This window comes from Polypterus senegalus, chromosome 18 (assembly GCF_016835505.1).
Source record: "Polypterus senegalus isolate Bchr_013 chromosome 18, ASM1683550v1, whole genome shotgun sequence".
In the NCBI taxonomy this organism is placed as follows: domain Eukaryota; kingdom Metazoa; phylum Chordata; class Cladistia; order Polypteriformes; family Polypteridae; genus Polypterus; species Polypterus senegalus.
Window position 1 is genome coordinate 37,815,320 of NC_053171.1, and position 21,938 is coordinate 37,837,257.

Consider the following 21,938-nt stretch of genomic DNA (forward strand, 5'->3'; position numbering starts at 1 on the left):
TGCTGGTCTGGACGGTGGTAACAGTTCCTTGGGATTGACAGACTGGAATAACAATCACTATATTAAAAAAAGGAAGACAAAAGGTTGTGTTCCATTTATCAATAGATTACATTTGTTAGCCTTCTTTGGAAAACTTATGCCTAGTTGCTGGAACAGAGAGACCATCTGACAACTGATCCTTGGAACCATTTGGAACAATGCCAACTCTGTAGTGGTTGTGGAACAGTGGACCAACTTATTTGTCTGTGCATACATATTTAAGGGGTCAGAAAGTTTGCTGTTCCTGTCAACCTGGGCTTTGTGAATACAGAAATGCTTATGACTGTGTATTACATAGTATCCTGTAGGCAGAGGCTAGACTAGCCAAAAATTGTACTCAAGTAAGAGTAGCGTTACTTCAAAATAATATTACTCAAGTAGAAGTAGAAAGTAGTCATCCAAAAAATTACTCAAGTAAAGTTAAAAAAGTATTTGGTGAAAAGACTACTCAAGTACTGAGTAACTGTTTGAACACAATGAATGATTTATTTTTTATAAATGTTGTAATAAGACAGACAAAAATATGAAATAATTTGAAAATTCTGCTATTTCCAAATAATAAAATAAAAAAATGAGTAAAAATAAATAACATCTTTACAAAATAAAGATGCACAAATAACACAAAGTTCTAAGTCTGTTTTTCACAACAAAGCTTTTGAAGCCAATACCCACAGTAAATAACATGTATGTTTGAACAGTGCAAACTACTTGGTGACAAGATATACTGTACACTGACAGTGTAATAATGTATATTCACTTTGTGGTGTAGGGGGTTCGTGGCTTCAAAAAAAAAAAGGCCAGTTTCAAATCCATAAAGCCATGTCACTCTCTGTGGGCCCAATTGCATGACCGCGGGAAGTTAATGAGGTAGTTGGAGCGAGTTGCACCTGCACATGCGGGTGCAATCGTTCTCAATTGCTTCATTGGCTTCCTTGGTGTGTGATTAAGGCCCAAGGTAGACTGGAGTGTATATATACAGGTCAGCACAAAAAAAGAAGGGGGAATCAAAAAAAAGGAGAAAACAAAAGAGGTTAAAAGACATGAAAGGCAGGCTTGGGAAGGACAATCTGGCCACCTGGAGGGAGGTAGCAGTGCGAGCTAGGGCCCAATGAAAGGGCGGGTGGAGTGTGGCGGGCAAGGTAAGTGCCCTCCCTAGGCTTCCGAGGTGCGACGTCGGCGTTAAGGAAGAAGGGAGGAGAGCCGACCTCAAACGGCCCAGCCGTGATGCCTGATGGCAGCCAAGACGGAGGTCAACCGAAAGAAGCTCCTGGCTGCTGAGTCTCTGCCGGCTACGAGAGCAATGGGTGAGCCAGGAGAATGAGAAGGAGGTGACTGAGATCAGGAGGAGTTAGTCTGCATTTTAACCTTGGATTTTTAACGGATTTATTTACTGATTTTTTTTATCCTTTTCACAATGATTTTGTGGATTTATTTATGTACTGTTTTTTAGAAAACTGCACCATTGACACTTTTGTTGATTTTACTTTTTTTGGACTGGTTTTTAATAAAAGCACTTGAGCACTTTTTCCACCATCCTCTGGCCTCATCAGTGAATTATCCTCATATGTCAGCTCATCTTGGTCATAACTATCGACGGTGTGGGTTTAGCAGAACTCGCATGTGGGAAGAGAGAATCTGTAGGGGACCGGCATCGTCACACACATGCCCTCCAAATAGCACAGCTGACAGAAAATAACATTAGAACAAGGCAGCTTGTGCACGTACAAGAAGTCTTACTTTACCATGACTGTCTGTGCATGTTTGGTTAAAACATGCTTGTTCTTCATTCAGTGAAGTGATGGTTAAGCTTCAGCAGGAGTTGGCTCTCAAGATTCTTGCAGTGAAGCTGTGATCATTTAGCAGTGATCAGGAGCCCCGCATGACTAAAAAGTCTCTCACGGGCTGCAGACGCAGGAGGTTTGTGTGTGGTCATGTGACTGCTTGGCTACGTCTGATTGGTGAATCTGAGTCATGTGATTATTGTTACTAAGTCTGTTTGGTGAAACAGTCATGCAGTAGATCCACTGGCGACTTCTCTCTGGCAAAAATGTAGTGTAATGTGTAAATGGTAAAAAGTAACGAGTAGAGTGTTGCCCAATGTAGCAGAGTAAGAGTAGCGTTTCTTCTTCTGAAATGTACTCAAGTAAAAGTATGGTGCAGTAAAATTACTCTTAAGAAGTACAATTTTTTTAAAAAGCTACTCAAGTAAATGTAACTCGTTACTACCCACCTCTGTCTGTAAGAGGTACTGCAGGAGTTCCAGAGGTGCTGTATGCTGTCTTGTCCCTTTATTTGCAAAGTGAGTGTTGTGTTCTTAAATTTGGCACTAAGTAAAGTCTTTTGAGTAAAGTTGTTGGACTCCATCAGGTTTGTGTCTTGTCTCCTCTCCTGTTCATGATTTACATGGGCACAATACCAAAGTGCAATCATGGGAATGTCAAATATAATCTGCTTTTTGCAGATGTTGAAGTCCTGTTATCTTAATCTAATTGTACTCTCTAGCTTGCATTGGGACAGTTTGCAGATACGTAGAAGGTGGTTAGGAAGAGAATCAGCACCTCTAAATCTCAGTTTTAGTGTTGTCTATGAGGCTTCCTCCCTCCAGGAAAGGGTTGAGCAACTGAGTCAAATTGAGAAGTTCAAGTAGGGTGAAGGAAGAGGTGGTTCAAGGTGGTCATGAGATTGATCTTTCAAGTAGTTTTGTAAATATTGTTTAAGTGTTGCCTGTGGTGGTAAAATGGAAGTTTATTCCTCAGACAAAGCTTTCAGTTTAGTAGTCTACATCCCCATCTTCGTTTGTGGTCACAAGCTTTGGCTTGAGACCAACAGAACGATACCATGAGATCAGCTGCTAAAGGGGTGTAAATTTCCTTGTATCTATATATTAACTGTGTTCTAAGTCAATGGGCCTCGGTTGTACCGTCATTGGTTAATTGAATGTATCAGAAGTACCATGTAACTAGCAAGGTATATTGCTGTATGCAATATTTGTATTATATTTTAATCAGGGGCTAATGTACTGATTCTGTTTTTTTTTCTTATCCCTTGAAAAAATGTTTTACACTAGACTCCTGCCTAACCACACACATATGAACCATATGTCCTTTATTAAAGTGTGTTTTGTTAATTTCTTATTAACAAAATGAAATTCTTCAGGCTGATTGTTCAGTGACCATAAAATACTAAAATAAATAAAATTTCCTTAAAATACATACCTTAATAAAATATTTACACATATATTTATCTATAATACATATGGTATAAAAGAAAATACAATGCTTCTCATAATTACAAGCTGTCATATTGTTTCATTTTTATTTCTGTAATATACTTATCTGAAGCAAGACTTAATTAAAAAAAGTAGTTTTGACCATTTCCCTAACAACAAAAAAATATAGCTGTATATACATTCTCTCACAAATCAGTTAATTGATATTGGTAATTAAACATTGCTTAAATGTGAATGTACATGCACCTAATAGATTTTAATCATTAATTACACTACAGGTTTTTCCTGTTAAAATATACATTTACTATACTATACTTACACAGGTGTGTTTTTTCCTTTAATGTATCAACTAGACATTCGTAATTCTTGAGGTGTAATTATAAAATATGGATTACCGTTTTAGTACTGTTTTCTTACTGAAACCTATGCTATATCACACACACCATCAAATAATAAACACAATACAAATCTTTAAAAAAAAAAAGTATTGTTTACTAAGCCGAAATTTCAGATTTGTTTTTTCCTTTTCAATGAATATGCTATTAACAGACATTTGGCAATGAACCCAGTATATATTTAGGCCTGAAACAAAGAACATATACAGTAAATAAGACTTTATGACCAGCACCTTATCAATCCCACCCCCAACATAACCCAAACCCTTATTTGCTATGTGATGCCTTGGATTCCTGCAAGTTTAATCAAGTTCATCTATCCATATCTATATATTAGCTGTCCCCCGCAGCTCCGCCCACGTAGTAGTATATCCATCCATCCATCCATCCTCTTCCGCTTATCCGAGGTCGGGTCGCGGGGGTAGCAGCTTAAGCAGAGAGGCCCAGACTTCCCTCTCCCGGCCACTTCTTCCAGCTCTTCCGGAGAATCCCAAAGGCGTTCCCAGGCCAGCCGGAGACATAGTCCCTCCAGCGTGTCCTGGGTCTTCCCCGGGGCCTCCTCCCGGTTGGACATGCCCGGAACACCTCACCAGGGAGGCGTCCAGGAGGCATCCTGATCAGATGCCCGAGCCACCTCATCTGACTCCTCTCGATGCGGAGGAGCAGCGGCTCTACTCTGAGCCCCTCCCGGATGACTGAGCTTCTCACCCTATCTTTAAGGGAAAGCCCAGACACCCTGCGGAGGAAACTCATTTCAGCCGCTTGTATTCGCGATCTCGTTCTTTCGGTCACTACCCATAGCTCATGACCATAGGTGAGGGTAGGAGCGTAGATCGACTGGTAAATTGAGAGCTTTGCCTTACGGCTCAGCTCCTTTTCACCACGACAGACCGATGCAGAGCCCGCATCACTGCGGATGCCGCACCGATCCTCCTGTCGATCTCACGCTCCATTCTTCCCTCACTCGTGAACAAGACCCGCGATAATTGAACTCTTCCACTTGGGACAGGATCTCTCCTCCAACCCTGAGAGGGCACTCCACCCTTTTCCGGCTGAGGACCATGCTCTCGGATTTGGAGGTGCTGATTCTCATCCCAGCCGCTTCACACTCAGCTGCGAACCGATCCAGAGAGCTGAAGATCACGGCCTGATGAAGCAAACAGGACAACATCATCTGCAAAAGCAGTGACCCAATCCTGAGTCCACCAAACCGGACCCCTTCAACACCCTGGCTGCGCCTAGAAATTCTGTCCATAAAAGTTATGAACAGAATCGTGACAAAGGGCAGCCCTGGCGGAGTCCAACTCTCACTGGAAGCGGGCTCGACTTACTGCGGCAATGCGGACCAAGCTCTGACACGGTTGTACAGAGACCGAACAGCTCTTATCAGGGGTCCGGTACCCCATACTCCCGAGCACCCCCACAGGATTCCCGAGGGACACGGTCGAATGCCTTTTCCAAGCTCAAAAAACACATGTAGACCGGTCGGGCAAACTCCCATGCACCCTCCAGGACTCTGCTAAGGGTGAAGAGCTGGTCCACTGTTCCGCGACCAGGGCGAAAACCACACTGTTCCTCCTGAATCCGAGGTTCGACTATCCGGCGGACCCTCCTCTCCAGAACCCCCGAATAGACTTTTCCAGGGAGGCTGAGGAGTGTGATCCCTCTATAGTTGGAACACACCCTCCGGTCCCCTTTTAAAGAGGGGACCACCACCCCGGTCTGCCAATCCAGAGGCACTGTCCCGATGTCCATGCGATGTTGCAGAGGCGTGTCAACCAAGACAGTCCTACAACATCCAGAGCCTTAAGGAACTCGGGCGTATCTCATCCACCCGGGGCCCTGCCACCAAGGAGTTTTTGACCACCTCGGTGACTTCAGTCCCAGAGATGGGAGAGCCCACCTCAGAGTCCCCAGGCTCTGCTTCCTCGTGGAAGGCATGTTAGTGGGATTGAGGAGGTCTTGAAGTACTCCTCCCACCGACCCTAGCGTCCGAGTGAGGTCAGCAGCGCACCATCCCCACCATATACGGTGTTGACACTGCACTGCTTCCCCTCCTGAGACGCGGACGGTGGACCAGAATCTCCTCGAAGCCGTCCGAAGTCGTTCTCCATGGCCTCTCAAACTCCTCCCATGCCCGAGTTTTGCCTCAGCAACAACCGGCCGCGTTCGCTTGGCCTGCGGTACCTATCAGCTGCCTCCAGAGACCCACAGGACAAAAAGTCCTATAGGACTCCTTCTTCAGCTTGACGGCATCCCTCACCGCGGTGTCCACCAGCGGGTTGGGGATTGCCGCCACGACAGGCACCGACCACCTTGCGGCCACAGCTCCGGTCAGCCGCCTCAACAATAGAGGCACGGAACATGGCCCATTCGGACTCAATGTCCCCACCTCCCTCGGGGCGTGGTTGAAGTTCTGCCGGAGGTGGGAGTTGAAGCTGCTTCTGACAGGGGACTCTGCCAGCCGTTCCCAGCAGACCCTCACAACACGTTTGAGCCTACCAGGTCTGACCGGCATCTTCCCCCACCATCGAAGCCAACTCACCACCAGGTGGTGATCAGTTGACAGCTCCGCCCCTCTCTTCACCCGAGTGTCCAAGACATATGGCGCAAGTCCGGCGACCACCACAAAGTCGATCATCGACCTGAGGCCTAGGGTGTCCTGGTGCCAAGTGCACATATGAACACCCTTATGCTTGAACATGGTGTTCGTTATGGACAATCCATGACGAGCACAGAAGTCCAATAACAAAACACCGCTCGGGTTCAGATCGGGGGGGCCATTCCTCCCAATCACGCCCTTCCAGGTCTCACTGTCATTGCCCACGTGAGCATTGAAGTCTCCCAGCAAAACGAGGGAATCCCCAGAAGGTATGCCCTCTAGCAACCCCTCAGAGACTCCAAAAGGGTGGATACTCCAAACTGCTGTTCGCGATACGCACAAACAACAGTCAGGACCCTTCCCCACCCGGCGGAGGGAGGCCACCCTCGTCCACCGGGGTAAACCCCAATGCACAGGCTCCGAATCGGGGGGCAATAAGTATGCCCACACCTGAAATCAAGCGCTTCGTATAACCATCAACAAGCTTGTTGCACCTCTCAACTGGAATTTCCAACAACTCTTCTTTTGCAAAATGTTCAAGGTCTCTCAGATTTGAAGGGCGCCTTCTCACAACAGGAATTTTGAGATCTCTCCATAAGTGTTCAATCGGATTTAGATCCACAGTCATTGCTGGCCACTTCAGAACTCTCCAGCGCTTTGTCTTCAACCATTTCCTGGGTGCTTTTAGAGGTACGTTTGGGGTCATTGTCCTGCTAGAACACCCATGACCTCTGACGTAGACCCAGCTTTCTGACGCTGGGCCCAACATTGCGCCCCTATATGTTTTGGTAGTCTTCAGATTTCATGATACCTTGCACAGAATCAAGGCATCCAGTGCCAGAGGCAGCAAAACATCCCCAAAACTTCTTAGAACCTCCACCATGTTTGACTGTAGGTACTGTGTTCTTTTCTTCGTTGGCCACATTCCATTTTCTGTAAACAGTAGAATGTTGAGCTTTACCAAAAAGCTCTACCTTGGTCTCATCTGTCCACAAGACGTTCGCCCAGAAGGATTTTGGCTTCCTCAAGTACATTTTGGCAAACTCCAGTCTGGCTTTTTAATGTTTCTATGTCAGCAGTGGGGTCCTCCTGGCTCTCGTGCCATAGCGTTTCATTTCGTTCAGATGTCAACGCATAGTTCGAGCTGACACTGTTGCACCCTGAGTCTGCAGAACAGCTTGAATATGTTTTGAAGTTGATTGGGGCTGTTTATCCACCATTCGGACTATCCTTCGTTGCAGTCTTTTATCAATTTTTCTCTTCTGTCCACGTCCAGAGAGATTAGCTACAGTGCCATGTGTTGTGAACTTCTTGATTATATTGTGCACAGTAGACAAAGGAACATAAAGATCTCTGGAGATGGACTTGTAGCCTTGAGATTGTTGATATTTTTTCCACACTTTTTGTTCTCAAGTCCTCAAACAATTCTCTGCTCTTCTTTCTGTTCTCCATGCTTAGTGTGGCACACTCAGATACACAACAGAAAGGTTGAGTCAATTTTAACTGGCTTCAGGTGTGATTGCTATATTGCCAGCACCTGTTTCTTGCCACAGGTGAGTTCAAACGAACATCATATGCTTGAAATAAAATGATTTACCCACAATTTTGAAAGGGTGCCAATAATTTTGTCCGGCCCATTTTGGGAGTTCTGTATGACATGATGTCAGATTTGGCTTTTTTCTCTGTTTTTTTTTTTTTTTGTTGTTCCAATGCACATAAAGGAAATAAACATGTGTATACCAAAACATTTGTAATTGCAACAATTTTCTGGGAGAAATTGTGAATTTTCTGGGAAAATTCCAGGGTTGACGATAATTTCGGCCTTGATTGTATAAAAAGGATGCTATCACACTTCAGGCAGGTTTGAAGTGGCAAGTTTTGAGTTTTGGCAGGCCAACTAAGGATTTCTTTGCTGCAAATTCAAATGTTCCCTTCAAATTAAACTGTGAATTATAAAATGTATCTTAGTAATATTTATTTTATTCCAAAGTCTTTTTAGTTTTAATAGGTAATATTGTTCTTTTGCCTTCATAGTTTTTAGGGACAGTCAAATTGCTAATTTGTTTGTATACTCGAGCATTTAAGAGAAGTACAAATTTTCATATTAACCTCTAATTATTTTCATGTATACACATATTAAACCTTCTTTGTGTTTCACTATTTCAGGTGAGCGTAAGAGTCTATTTAAATTACCCAAATTATACCATGCAAAAGCATGCAATAACTACATAAAGTATCTAATACATGACCGTTCCAAGCTCATGATTTGTTCTTTTCATATGCTTTGTCAAATTTTTAAAGTAGTCATTTTCAGTTGCCATTTATTTTGAAAGTGTCAGATTTCAGTCTTTATCACAATAAATGAAATCCAAGGTAAATTGAATTTTAATAAAGAGGTTGACTTAGACTTTTCTTTCTCTTTCTGGGGACCGCTTTGATTGCATTGGAAGCATGTTTGACTCATTGTCTTTACTGGATGTTGAAATACAAACTAAAGGATCTGGTGGCATTTTCTGCAGATTCTTTGTGCTTTTCTCCAGAGATAGCCATGCACGGTCTATTCTTTCACATTCACATTACTTTAAGTCAAATTTATTTTTAACTTATGTACCATTTGAATATCGTCTAATTAATAAATTGTTATACTTTGTAGTAGGGGCTGGAGTCACAATCAAAGTCATTGGTGCAAAGAAGTGGGAAATATATTTAGGACAGTATTTTACTTTACATAACTTAGTTTAGGTTCAGATGATTCTAGATATTCATATGGGAGAGTATGCTTTTGTTAAAGAGCACACCGGAGAACTAAAATATCAGTGAAGCAGTAATGTGCAATTTTGGTCTCCTTGGGTTTCTGGTACTATTTTTTTATTCGCTTTTATTTATAGTTGCGACTTTTGAGAAGGGATTCTCGTCCTGCATGAGTTTGAACTGGATTGTTCAAAGTTTAGAAGGATTTTCTTTTTAAACATGAAAGGGTGAACAATGCATGAGTGCATGCTTCAGTGGGATGCTTACATGATATTCAGAAAGAACTCTTAGATGTAAAGGTTTTTTTTTCTTATTCAGTTAACAATTCTGTCCAGTGCCTGCTTTTGATACCCAGAAAATTAATGTTCTAAAAAGTAATTGACTGTCTCCTTATTTTTCTGAATTTAACATTATTTCATTTTCTGGCAGCGTCAGCGCCCTATGTCAGCAAATGATGCAGATTCTAATGGTCTGAAGGAAAAGCAGCAAGTAGGACATGGAAGACGTGCACTGGGATTGACAAGTGAAGAGGTCAGAATATCTCATTTTTGTTTTAGCTTCATATGGGAAACTATCAACTTAAAAAAAAAAAACCTAAATTTAGGTTAAACTGTGTAGCTCATCCAAACCATTTTTTTTTTTTTCATTTTTCCATTCTCGTCCTTCATTTTTCTTCTGAGTCAATTTTCTTTTATGTATAACTCACACTATAAGTAAAAATCCCTTTTTAGTAGTATTGTCATGTTTGGAAATTATAATTTTCTTTTGCATGTATCTTTACCTTTTAATGTCTGAATGCTGTCGTAAGTAGATATGCTTGTGTCTGTTGCCTCATACCTATAAGGTACAAGCATTCTAACCTTTTAAAAATTGCTCAAAATTACATTTGGTCTTAAGGTCTTTTTGCTTCTTCTATTTAAAAATGGCCCTTATACAGAATTGTGAGATTGTAGTTTATTTTCATTATAATTATTATTATTATATAATCAATATATAATTATTATTCATTCTTGTAATATTGCACTATTACTGGTCTTGGGGATGGAAATTAGTCTATAATGAAGCTCAAAATATGCTACAGTTTAGTTTCCAGTTATTAGTAGGTATAGTTTTGTTTACATTGTCTGTTCTCCAAATGCAGTCAGATTTTTTGCTTAAAACATCATAACAATTGTCAGAAGAAAATGTTTACACACATTATCTGTTCATGCAATTTTTGTGCATCACTATTATACAGTGTAAATACATATTTGTAACGATGGACTCTTTCCTATATTCTGGCAAGTCCTTCTTAAAAGAAAATGATTTATTTGAAGAATCAAAAACAATCAACTTGTAATGATCTCAGTTAATTATTCACCTTTTAAGTTACAGAAGAGACTTGACTTGTTTGACATCCTTTTGCTGACTACATAATTGGCTCCAAATGGAGACTAGGATAATCACAATGTATTATATGAACATTATGACTGGTGGTGTTACACAGGAGAGATGAAAACAGTAGCCATATACAATGGCCAAAGTCTGTCTTTAATATTGCAAATTACATTTATTTTTATATAAAAGCTTAAGGTTCTTCGAAGAATAAAGGAAGAGCATGAAAGGCGAGGAGGATTCATTAGAGTATTTCCTACTTCAAACAGCTGGGAGATTTATGGGTAAGTAGGATACTGCATTTTAGTGCATTTATGATCTTGTAGCTAGCATAACATAAATTTAGGGTGGGATAAGATTGTTCAGTCAAATGGATAAAGATAACCACAGTCCTGTAAGTGTTACTTTTATTTAAGGTTGGGTGGAGGGGTTGTGTCAGATTTATTATATTTATTTTCACAACTCTGCACATGAGGCTGTATTATTAATTTATTAATACTATATTTTTAGATCATATCTGGAGTATAAGACATCAATGAATTACATGCTGGCAACAAGACTTTTTCCTGAAAAGTGAGTACATTTTCATTATTTAATTTAACCAGTGAGAAAAGGAAACATATACGATCTTCAGTTACTGATTTAGTTTTTATTTTCAATACACAAAATATTAACTTTCAGTTTACTGTAATGAAGTTTATAGAATTTGAATGTTATTCTATTTGTTCTACATCACTTTTTTAAAATTTTTACAAAAGTAACCATACCTCAAAAATGTGTTAAGTAACATAATTGGGTTGGGAAAGACAAATATTTGCTATACATGTTACATTCAACCTGAACAAATGATATGATCAAAAGAGATCATTCTGTTGTAATGTCTGTATGCTACAACAAAAGAAACCATAGATGAAAGAAAACTATTATAGCTTTGTGGAGATTGCAGACAGAAAGTAATCTGACTAAAGTCTGGTCCTTTACAACGATTCACTTTGGGATTAATATTACATTTCAGAAATTATAGATGAAGGATAGATCTCCTTAGATACATCTGAAGGCTTTTCTTAGTAAAAGAAGTTTCCTTTTATGTCATCGTTATATACAGTTTTATCAAATTATTTTAGCTACTGTATCAGTTTCAAGGTCTAGCAAGCAGTAGTTTTTTGAGGGACAGAGAAGTGAAGCGTGAATTTGAAAAATTAACAAAATGACCAAACCTTTAATCCTACAGTGATGATTGATATGTGCTGAAACTACAAAAGTCGTTAAAAGAGATAAGAGGGAGAGAAGTGAATTCAAAATGGAAGATATCTGTCTCAATGCAAATGCCCAAATGACAAGACTTTAGTAGAATTATTGTTTTATGCATTTGCTTTTTTCTTTTAATTATTTTTCATTTGTGAAGTAGCCTGTTTTTCGCCTAATGTTTTAAAAATATATTATATATTAGTACTTGCTGATTTCAGGAAGAACTAGAAGGCAGCTTCTTTGTTCACTAAATGGAAGAGGCAAAATAGGTTTGTAGCAGCAGGTTGGGTGGAGCAAATATTTGGGTGTCAGGATCCCACTGGCAAGGATAGAAAGCATATCCTTTTAATTGGAAGGGTTCAAGAAAACAGATTGAGTCTTTTTTAGGAAACAAATAAATCAGAACTCTACACAGACATTAGTGGTTGCCTATATGGGGCATCATCTCAGTGATTATGGAGAGTGTAATAGCAGTTGTTGATACTGTAATATTAACAGTATTCAGACAGGGAACAGTATAAGCCAGCCTTGTGTTGTTCCCAGTTTGTATCAGTTTTAGAGGTGTTTCTTGTGACATTTAAAAGTGTGAAAGTAAAATCATTGTTCTCATTAGGCTCTTAGTTTGCAATGCTGCTTTATATTCTTATTCAGTAAACAATTCTGTTATTGGATTAACCTACTTGTTGTCTTGGAATTCTTTGCAATTATGGTTAAATCAGAGTCACACTCAAGGTGACGTGTAATGATACTCTTTACAGTGTTATGCCAAATAGCAGAATAATAGTACTCTGCTATCATCATTTGGATAAAATTGCATCATACTGCTGCAAAATAAAAATGTGAAATTTTTTATGCTTTCTGCCATTTTATGGTAACTCTAAAGTAAGTCATCAATATTCATGAGTGGGTAGGAGAGTCCAAGGAAAAAACAATGGCAAGCAAAAAAACATTGAATGAACTGAAACAGAACCATTGCTTGGATCAAGTGATAGTGAAGACAATGTGAAGTGGTCATCAGATACTGACACAGAATGTGAAACTGATACATAATACAGAACTGTATTGCCGAACCTCCATGATATGTCTGGTGAATTTGGTCAAGTGAAGGTTCAGAATGGTGCCATAGTAGCTGTATGACAATAAAAGGAAAATAATTGTGATCAAGTGCAAGGACAAGCAAGACGTTAGCCCCCTAAGTACTGTTCACAATGCTGTAACTATTACTGTTCGTGTTAGGGGAAGTCACTAAGCCTTGCGCTGTGGTAGCCCGCAGTAACATAAAGGGTGCATCAGTTGTGCAGGTCAGTCACTGTTATTCTACCCTTTCATTTGCAAGCAATAGAAAAAAAATATTAGAAAAATGTTATTTATGTTGATGTTTTAGTATTGTATGTTTCTGTTACACTTAACAACATCAGTTTTGGATCATTATTTTTTGGGTAAACACAAAGTTAAGGAGGCAACACTTAACGGTAGTGCATCTTAGAGGACCTAAATTACCTGTAGTCATCAAGAATGTGCAGTGGCCGTTTGGAGGTCAGTGTCACTTTGAAGGGAATTAACATTCAGAGGAACTGTATTCTGGTGTGTATATGTTTAAAAAAGTGTCATTTCTGCATGATACTAGTGGGGTATTTTTTTTTGCAGACTGAATATTTATGTAAAATGTGATTTGTCTACTTGACCACTATGTATAACCTAAATTTTAACATTCTCCATTTATTTTCTATAGTACTAGAGTAGTACTTACCCCTGATTACCACAAATTATTACACACACTGAACATATGTACACTTTATAAATGAGGTTTTTATCTAAATGCTATTTCAATTTGATATTAGAAGAATGACTTAATATCAATTTCCTTTATCTGCTTGCTCACAGTGGTATAAAACCAATCCAGTCTGCATCTAACATAAGACAGAAACCAATCTTGTTCAGGCTGTTTGTCCCAATGCTGGATATAATTCTTAGGGCAAATGAGCAGTCAGTGGGTATCTGGTGGTTATGTTTCTGAGGTGTAATAGAAAACCCAGAATGCTTGTATGTCAGTGTAAAGGGTGCACCTTCTTCTAAGTCTACTTAATTAAGCAGTTGCTTGAAATAAATTATTATCATGTAAACTTCAGCTGGCTCAGTGATTGGAGTATGTGCTACGGTATGTAATAATGCTAATGACAAATGAGAAATAAACTGCTTAAAACTTTGAGAGAAATTTTTATGCAGTTGCAAAATCTTAAGAGATACAAAGTGTAGCACGTTCTTCCTTCAGTTATCTGGAGTCAATACGACAACATTGATGCCTTTTCTAAAATGTTACGTGTCTGATTAGGAGCTGTCTGCACAGGAATGTGGCACAGGGTCCAAGTGTGTTTTGTCCAGAAGTGAAACAACATGTGGTACAGTATGAGCGGAAGCTTCTTTCGCTGGAGGCAAGGAGAAGACGAAAGCGCAAAATTACTTCTAAAGCTCTGCTTGGAAAAAAGTCAGGTACAGCAGTAAACTTAATTCCTCTGTTAACAGTGAATGAAAGGGTCATGTGTCTGAGAAAAAGCCTTACAATTTTCTTTAAAGTATTCACTTAAGTATTTTACTATGCATTTTTGAACAGGAGATAGGACAATTTGGTAATCTGAACTTCACAAGTATACAGGAGACCATTAATGTAACCATGTTGTTCACTCTACCAGAACTCTTCCATCCTATGCATTAAACATTTTCAACTTACCTTTGTTTTGAGATTTTAAGGTTCCTGAAGTTGTACTATTTGTACAGCAGCTACTGTTTAGTAACGTGTTCTATATAACTTTCATTCTCCGTGTGATGAAATACTTTATTATCGTTATCCATTTCCACATGTATTCATTTATTAGCTTCTTTTAGCACAGTTCTTCTTTTTTATGTAATGTGGTGTCTAAAGTTGCAACAAATACACTTGATGACTTAATGAGTGGAATTTTCATTTTAAGGGTATGGATATCCATGAAAGTTATCAGACCATGGCAAGTTAACCAGTCTTCAATAGTTCTGCTCTGAAGCTTAAGCTTGTAGTTGTGTAATGATTTAAATACTCAAAGAGTTGTGTGTGTAATTGTATTGTCAGTGTATAATCGGTGCTTCTCAGGCTTACCTGAGAAGTTTCTTCGGGTATTGCGTGTCTTGTGAACTCAAGTTGCTGCTCCAGGAGACCACGTTATTTATTTGCTGCACATTTTTATTAGTTAGTACAGGTGCCTCCTGTTTTACAAATCACTATTTAGCAGCATACATATTTTGATAAGTTTGAAATAAGAAATATTGAAGATATCTTTTTTGATTGTAGGATTAAAAGAAAAAATGCAAGATGAATTCCACAGTGCAGAGGATGAGTCTGACCATGAAGAAGAAAATGAGTCAGAGATAGAAGAGGAGGAGGAAGAAGAGGAGGATGAGGAAGAAGAAGTGTCTCAGAAGCAGGATTGCCAAAATAAAGATGTTCATTCAGAATCTCAGAATTCTGTTTCCATAGCTTCTGAAACCAGGGGGGTGGAAAAGGCACATGAGGACAGTGTAACTATTACAAGCCAACCAAAACAAAAAGTTGACCTGTTACAGAAACTTCAGCAAGGTCAAAATCTTAGGTGAGATTTTACATACATATATGCATAAACATTTCAGAATTTCCTGTCCTTGCCTAGGTACATTTAAAATATGAAATAACAACATACAGTACAAGTACATTTTGTAATAAAGAGCATATATATTTATCATGTTAAATCTACAGTATGCATAAACTTATCAAGTCTGTTTCCAGTATACCTAAATTTTGGATCCTCAGCTTAACTTATGTCATTGTAAAAGTTTATTTAATTGAGAATTACAGTCTGAATTAGGTTACTTATATGTGGAATAAAATCATTTGTCTAGTGATTTTTCCACTAAACACAATTTCCTAAATTCTGTATGTTTTATAAATATATTAAAAAGTATATTGGATTTAAACTTTGCAGACTTAGGTACTAAAATTTTTACTATAAGGATATGTTGCTTCAATCCTGAAGCTTCTGGAGAATTTAAAAAGCCTGTAGGAATGCAAATGGTTCTCTCTTCATCCACCACAATATCAACAAATCTGTATTCTTTTAAAGCCAGGAGAATTTTTTTCTAATTGGGATTTGATTGGTACTATCTTTTTAATGAGATTTTTTCTGGCCATATAGGAGATCTAGATTTTTAAAATTTACATTTAATATTCTTATATAATTAGATGCAATCATATGAAAGTAAAGCAGTATGATATAAATATATATATTCTCATATGGTTCCAAGATCTTGTGACAAGAAAAAACATTTTATTTTCAAAAATTGATGATTATCCTTAATAAATATTACAAGATATAATTCGGGTAAAACCTACAGAGCCCTGTAGGTGTCGACCAAAAAAAAAATAGAAAATTATGAATTATGTAACTCGTTCCAACAGATTATTTTAATTTTTTTTCCCTGACTTTTATTTCCGAAGTACAGATCCCTGTTCTGTATGTATTTGTTCAAAAAGATTATTATTTTTTTTCCACCTGGCATATGTTAACATCAGTGAACCGGAAGAGGAACTACTGGAAGACCACCGCAGTTAAAGTGGTTCTTTTGAGAAGTCCTGAAATGAGTTTTAAACGTACATTACGTGATTTGTTAGATCATATTGCGAACAGATTTTTTTTTTTGGCCTGACACCTATATGTCTAATGGTTTAATTTGTTCTTTGTTCTCTTATTGTTAATACCTGCCAATAATACATACATTTAGAAGCATAATAATCTTGTTATATATGCACGTCTGAACTTATCATGTCTTAAAATTTTTAAATTAGTGTTTTTAGTAGTTGCCATAGGTTCAGACAGTCTGTTTTATTTATAAGATGGATACTGTATAACATTTTACATTATTTTCTTTACATTTGTTTTTTCATTGTTGCTACATTTATAATTCTAACCAAACTGGCAAACAGCAGAAAAACTGATGTAACAAAATGTCATTTGTCAGAACTTGTATTAGTGAAAGAACATCAGAATTTGTATAAGACAAATATATTTTTGAACTCATGAGTGGGTTCATAAACGGGAGCTGAATAGAACCTAATGAAAATAACATTGCCATCACCAAAACAAAACAAACAAAATTTGTGTCTTTGTTTCAAAAGAACCTATAGAAGTGACTGAATTAGATTTGACTGGATTTTATCATAGATACAGTTTTATTTTAAATATGCAAATAAACATGCCATATAGAATAGTTTTAGAATACAGTACAGCTAACCTGTAGAGGAGAAGTTTTTTTTTTAATTTCCTATAAACATAACATATTAAAACATGGGTTATAGTCTGAGTGAAACAGGATTACAAGTCATAAGATTTGCTGCTTAGCAGGTCTGTCCATCCCTCAAGTTAGTTTGCATGTCCTACTTTGATTAGCAACATTTATATTTTTTGGCTAGGACTTTTGAATCTGTAAATACATTGCCATTCATGAACTGTTTAATCATTAGAAGCTATTCAGACATAAATTGCATTTGTATTTGAATTTATTTTACACTGATTTACTTAATGATTGATTTGCTTGAGTAGTTCTTTATATCTCTATATTCCTTCTTGTAGCAAAGTGCAGGCCCGCATGGCATTTTCATCTTACCTGCAAAGAGTAGAGAAACGTCTAATGGAAGAGTGCTGCGAGTCAAATGACAATTCAGCTTGGGCAGCAAAAGAGGATGAACAAATGGTAAGAAAATATTTTTTTATTAAGAGGACAGATGTAATTAATGAAAAAAATCAGTTTAACTCAGTTGGTACAAAGGGACGCAAGATTGTGATTTTTATAAGACTTAATTTTCTCCAGTTGTTAAAAAAAAAATAAATAAATAAATTACACTGATTGCAATATTTCTTTTATATGACATCATTTGCTGCGCTTTTTGTGCATTGAAACAACTAGATGATTCACAAAGACTTTTGAAATAATGCTGTATGGAGAGATACTGTAAGTCGAGAGTAGAACTTTTAGAGCAACAGAGACATTAAGATATTTGGCATATAGCTAATACAGCACTTAAAAATAACAACATCATAACTATAATAAAACATGCAAATGGTGGTGCTGGGATGTGTTGCTGTCACAGGACCTGGAAGACTTGGCATTTTCAAGGAACAATGAATTCTGCGCTTTATTATATAGAATATTCTAAAGAGAATGCCAGGATAACTGTTTGCAACCCAAAGTTGAAGTGTTCGGTTATACAGCAAGACATTGATCGAGAACACTAAAGCAACACATCTGAATGCCTTAGAAGAAAGAAAGTTAAAGTTTTGAACTGATCTAGTCAAAGTCTTGACTTGAACCCAATAGAGAGGCAGTGCCAGCACCTGAAACAGGGATATAAAAAACTGATATCAAATCATAGGAAGCATTTAGTTGTGCTGCATTCAAATATTGAAAATATGGAGGCAATTGATTTTTCAAACATGTGGTAAGAGTGTTATATAATTTTGTTCCTTGAATAAAAGAAAGTGTTGATCTGCAACCCTGTCCTGGATAACTAGGTTATGAAACTGGATGGATGCATGAATTAAAAACTATATTGTTTGTTTACTCAGGTTTGCCTAAAGATCTAAGTCTTTTCATTGTGTAATATATGCAAAAAAAGTAAGGCATGATTAGTGAAGGTAAAATTATTTTTCACTGTACTGCATAAAAATTTAAATGCTATGTAAACAGAAAGGTTGTCACATCCAGGGATTGTTCCTGCCTTGTGCCAGATACTTGCTGGGATGGGCTGCAGCTTCCCTACAACCCTACTCTGGATGAGCAGGTTTGGAAGATGGATATTGTCTTGAGCAGATACCAAACACAGAATGACAACTGGATGTTAATAAAAAACACAAACAAGAAGGTTTTCAGGAAGGTACAATAGTACAAGAACACCCGCAGCAAACACAAAGAAATTCACCGCTAAATGCTAGGTTATAATATTTGCAAACAAAACTTCAAATGATCAAGAGAAACCTGCACTGATGTCACCTGTCATCCTCCTGCTCTCATCTATAATGCTAATATATCTGTTTACACCTCCTTTGTTCAGGAGTGCTCTTGCCTCTACTCTGTTCTTGATTCCACACTTGTCTACCAGCAATATGGGTGGCCCTTTTAAAGGGCTTGACCTAGACACACAAGAAGTACTCCTGGAGGTTCCATCCATGGAATTTTCAGACAACCCCACAGACAAGTATACACATCATATTGTAATGTCTGATTTCCAGATTTCCTTTAGAGCAGGGGTGTCCAGCTCCACTACTGGGGGCTGCAGTGGCTGAAGGTTTACATTCTAGCCATCTTCTTAATTAGTGAGCAGTTTTTGCTGCTAATTAACTTTTTGCCTCAGTTTTAATTAACTTCACCAAAAAATGCATGCATTTTTACATATTTATGTATTTTCCAGTTTACTCTTTTGGCATAACACAAAAGTAATAAAATAATGCTGCATTATATCAAACTACAATTCTTTCTGTTGCTTTGGATATGTATTCTGAGATATGCCATTTGTAAGTCATGTAATTAAAAATTATAAATAAAAAAGGCCTGTATCCTCAAGGAAGAGATTACTTTATTTGTTCATGTGTATCCAGGTTCAATGAATTTCTCCTCGGCTGTCTCTTTTCCTAAGTGATTTATGGACACCTGCAACCTCTTAGATATTCCTTGCTTGCTCAAATCTGTATATCTTTATATCCATTGTCCAACCCATTGAGTCCACCCATGCAGCATTGGGCACCATTCAGGGACATTCCCTAGATGGAGTGCCAGTCCTTTACAGTGCTTGTTCACAAGAACATGCACAGCAGGGCCAGTTTGGAGTTATCACATATTCTAACTTGGATATTTTTTAATCTTTGAGAGAAAAATGATCAGAGTACCCAAAGAAAAGTTTACTTCGACATCACAAAAAAGTACAGACTGGTCACAGATGGTCCTCAGGCCAAGATTTAAACCCAGGACAGTTGTTAGGCAGCAATAATAATATGAAAGGCTCACTATTCTTTTTTTTTTTTTTTATAGTTAGCCCCTTATTTTTCAGTGCAAAATTGTGCAGATGGTCAAAGACACCATGTCTTTAAAACTTGCTCAACAGATGATCCCCAAAACACCCATCTCTTTAATTATATAAATTATTATATAAGTACTGCATTATATATTATTATACATTTGTTAGCATTTTGTATAGTGCAGAAGGGACATTCATTTTTCCTTCAGCATATTGTAATATCAGCTACAACAAGTAACTCATTAAGGCATGTGATGCACAATTGTATCCTACATGTCATTTGACAGGCTGAGTTCAAAACAGATGCTGCAGTACACAAGTATAGTTTCCATTATGCACAGTTTACGGTTAAGATGCTGATTTTGTTAATACATATTACTGTCAGTAAGCAGAGGAGACATGCAACTTAGAGTTTCAATTAACCATGACAGTAAATTAAGATTAAACCAGTCTGAATGAGTGTGCAGGAATATAAATGATATGACAAACAAATCTTCTTTCTACGACTGGTTTTCATACGTTAGCCTCTAACACCACACATACTAGAAAAAGGAATCTTCAGGAAAAATATCAGTAGGCACTGAATAACTAATCAGAGCGAAGCTTTTGTAGTATAAAAAGCAAGAAACATTTGTTCAAGCAGTCCTAACAGGATTGATGGTGTTTGGTGATGTCAGAGCCCTGGATAGTGCATAGAGATTTTTCACATGAGTTCATGAAACAGTTAATAACAAGTCACTGAAACTCTGCTCTCCTTAAGCAGATGTCACTATATACTGTATGCACAGTGGTGCTTGAAAGTAAGTGAGCCATTCAGAGTTTTACATACTCCTGCATAGATCTGCCTTAAAACATCATCAGACAGCTAAACAAATGTGACAAAAATATCATATTTGGTCATTTATTTATTGAGGAAAATCACCTTCAATGCCTTGATGGGTCAGAGCTATTTTAGCAGCATGAGGGGGACCTACACAACATTAGGTATTTGATTTTAATGTTGTTGCTGATTGTACACTTGTATGTAAGTACACAGATGTTAATGGATTTTTAAACTTTAATTATCTTTTTTGTTCTAGACATACCATCATATTTTATTGTTTTTGGTTTATAATACTTTTTATCATTATCTTAGCTTGGAAACTATAACATGGATTTTATTATTATGATAATAATTATACTTTAGTATTAAAGTAGTCAATCTTTTTCGATTCAAACATTGACATTTAGCACTACCATAGAATGTTAAATAGATTTAGGGTCTTTAGCAAAATCAGGAAAAAAAGGCCCCTTCAAATTATTTCTCAAATGACTGTACATATCTATACTAATAAAAGGCAAAGCCCTCACTGACTGACTCACTCACTCACTCACTCACTCACTGACTGACTGACTCGTCACTAATTCTCCAACTTCCCGTGTAGGTAGAAGGCTGAAATTTGGAAGGCTCATTCCTTACAGCTTACTTACAAAAGTTAGGCAGGTTTCATTTAGAAATTCTACGCGTAACGGTCATAACTGGAACCTACTTACGTACATATGCACACATATGCAGGCATAGCCTGCAGCTCGGTCGCCGTGTGAGGCGGAGTTGCTTCCCTCATCATCACACCTCCCACGTAATTGAGTGCCTGTCCATATAAGGCCGTCCGTCAGCAGCTGTCCAATAGACACGCTGCCGCTAAATATTCGCGGGTTAAGGACTGTGCTTATGCAAACGAAGATGAGATGGTCAGGGATAGACTAGTGTTTGGCACAAACTCAGCGAAAGTGCGAGAGAAACTTTTAAGTCCTGGGTCTTAGCTAACATTAAATAAAGCCGTGCACATTGCAAGATCACACGACATAGCAAAAGCACAGCTGAGAACCTTCGATGCATGTACTCCGAGCGGCTCACGTTAACTGACTTTGCACAACTGGGAAAGGTAAACCCGTGCATGCAGTGTGTGATGTCTCAGATAAAGAGGAAGACAAGCTGATATTCGCAGGCAAATCCACAACTTAATACCTGGAATGCCTGTTAAACATCTTAGATTCATGAGTACCGATTTGGGTAGTGAACACTTCGATGAATGAAACCTGTTATCTTTACAATGGTTGACAAGCACAGAATATAACTTGAACACATCACATCCTCCAAATACGAACCTGATTGAAAGAAATAATAATAATCAAATCCTTGATGACAGCAACACTCATAACAGTGACAAAACAATTACATTGACAATC

At 38.0% G+C, this 21,938-nt stretch overlaps 1 protein-coding gene across 2 annotated transcripts in view; it reads left to right on the plus strand.

Annotated features, from left to right (window-relative positions):
- Positions 1 to 21,938, plus strand: part of ttll5 (tubulin tyrosine ligase-like family, member 5) — a 311,958-nt gene that overhangs the window by 150,790 nt on the left and 139,230 nt on the right. For both annotated transcript variants that reach the window (XM_039741240.1, XM_039741241.1), the window contains 6 exons: positions 9,446 to 9,547; positions 10,583 to 10,674; positions 10,901 to 10,963; positions 13,971 to 14,128; positions 14,961 to 15,258; positions 17,272 to 17,392. In XM_039741240.1, the coding sequence (XP_039597174.1) occupies positions 9,446 to 9,547; positions 10,583 to 10,674; positions 10,901 to 10,963; positions 13,971 to 14,128; positions 14,961 to 15,258; positions 17,272 to 17,392 (834 nt within the window). The remainder of the gene's footprint in view (positions 1 to 9,445; positions 9,548 to 10,582; positions 10,675 to 10,900; positions 10,964 to 13,970; positions 14,129 to 14,960; positions 15,259 to 17,271; positions 17,393 to 21,938) is intronic.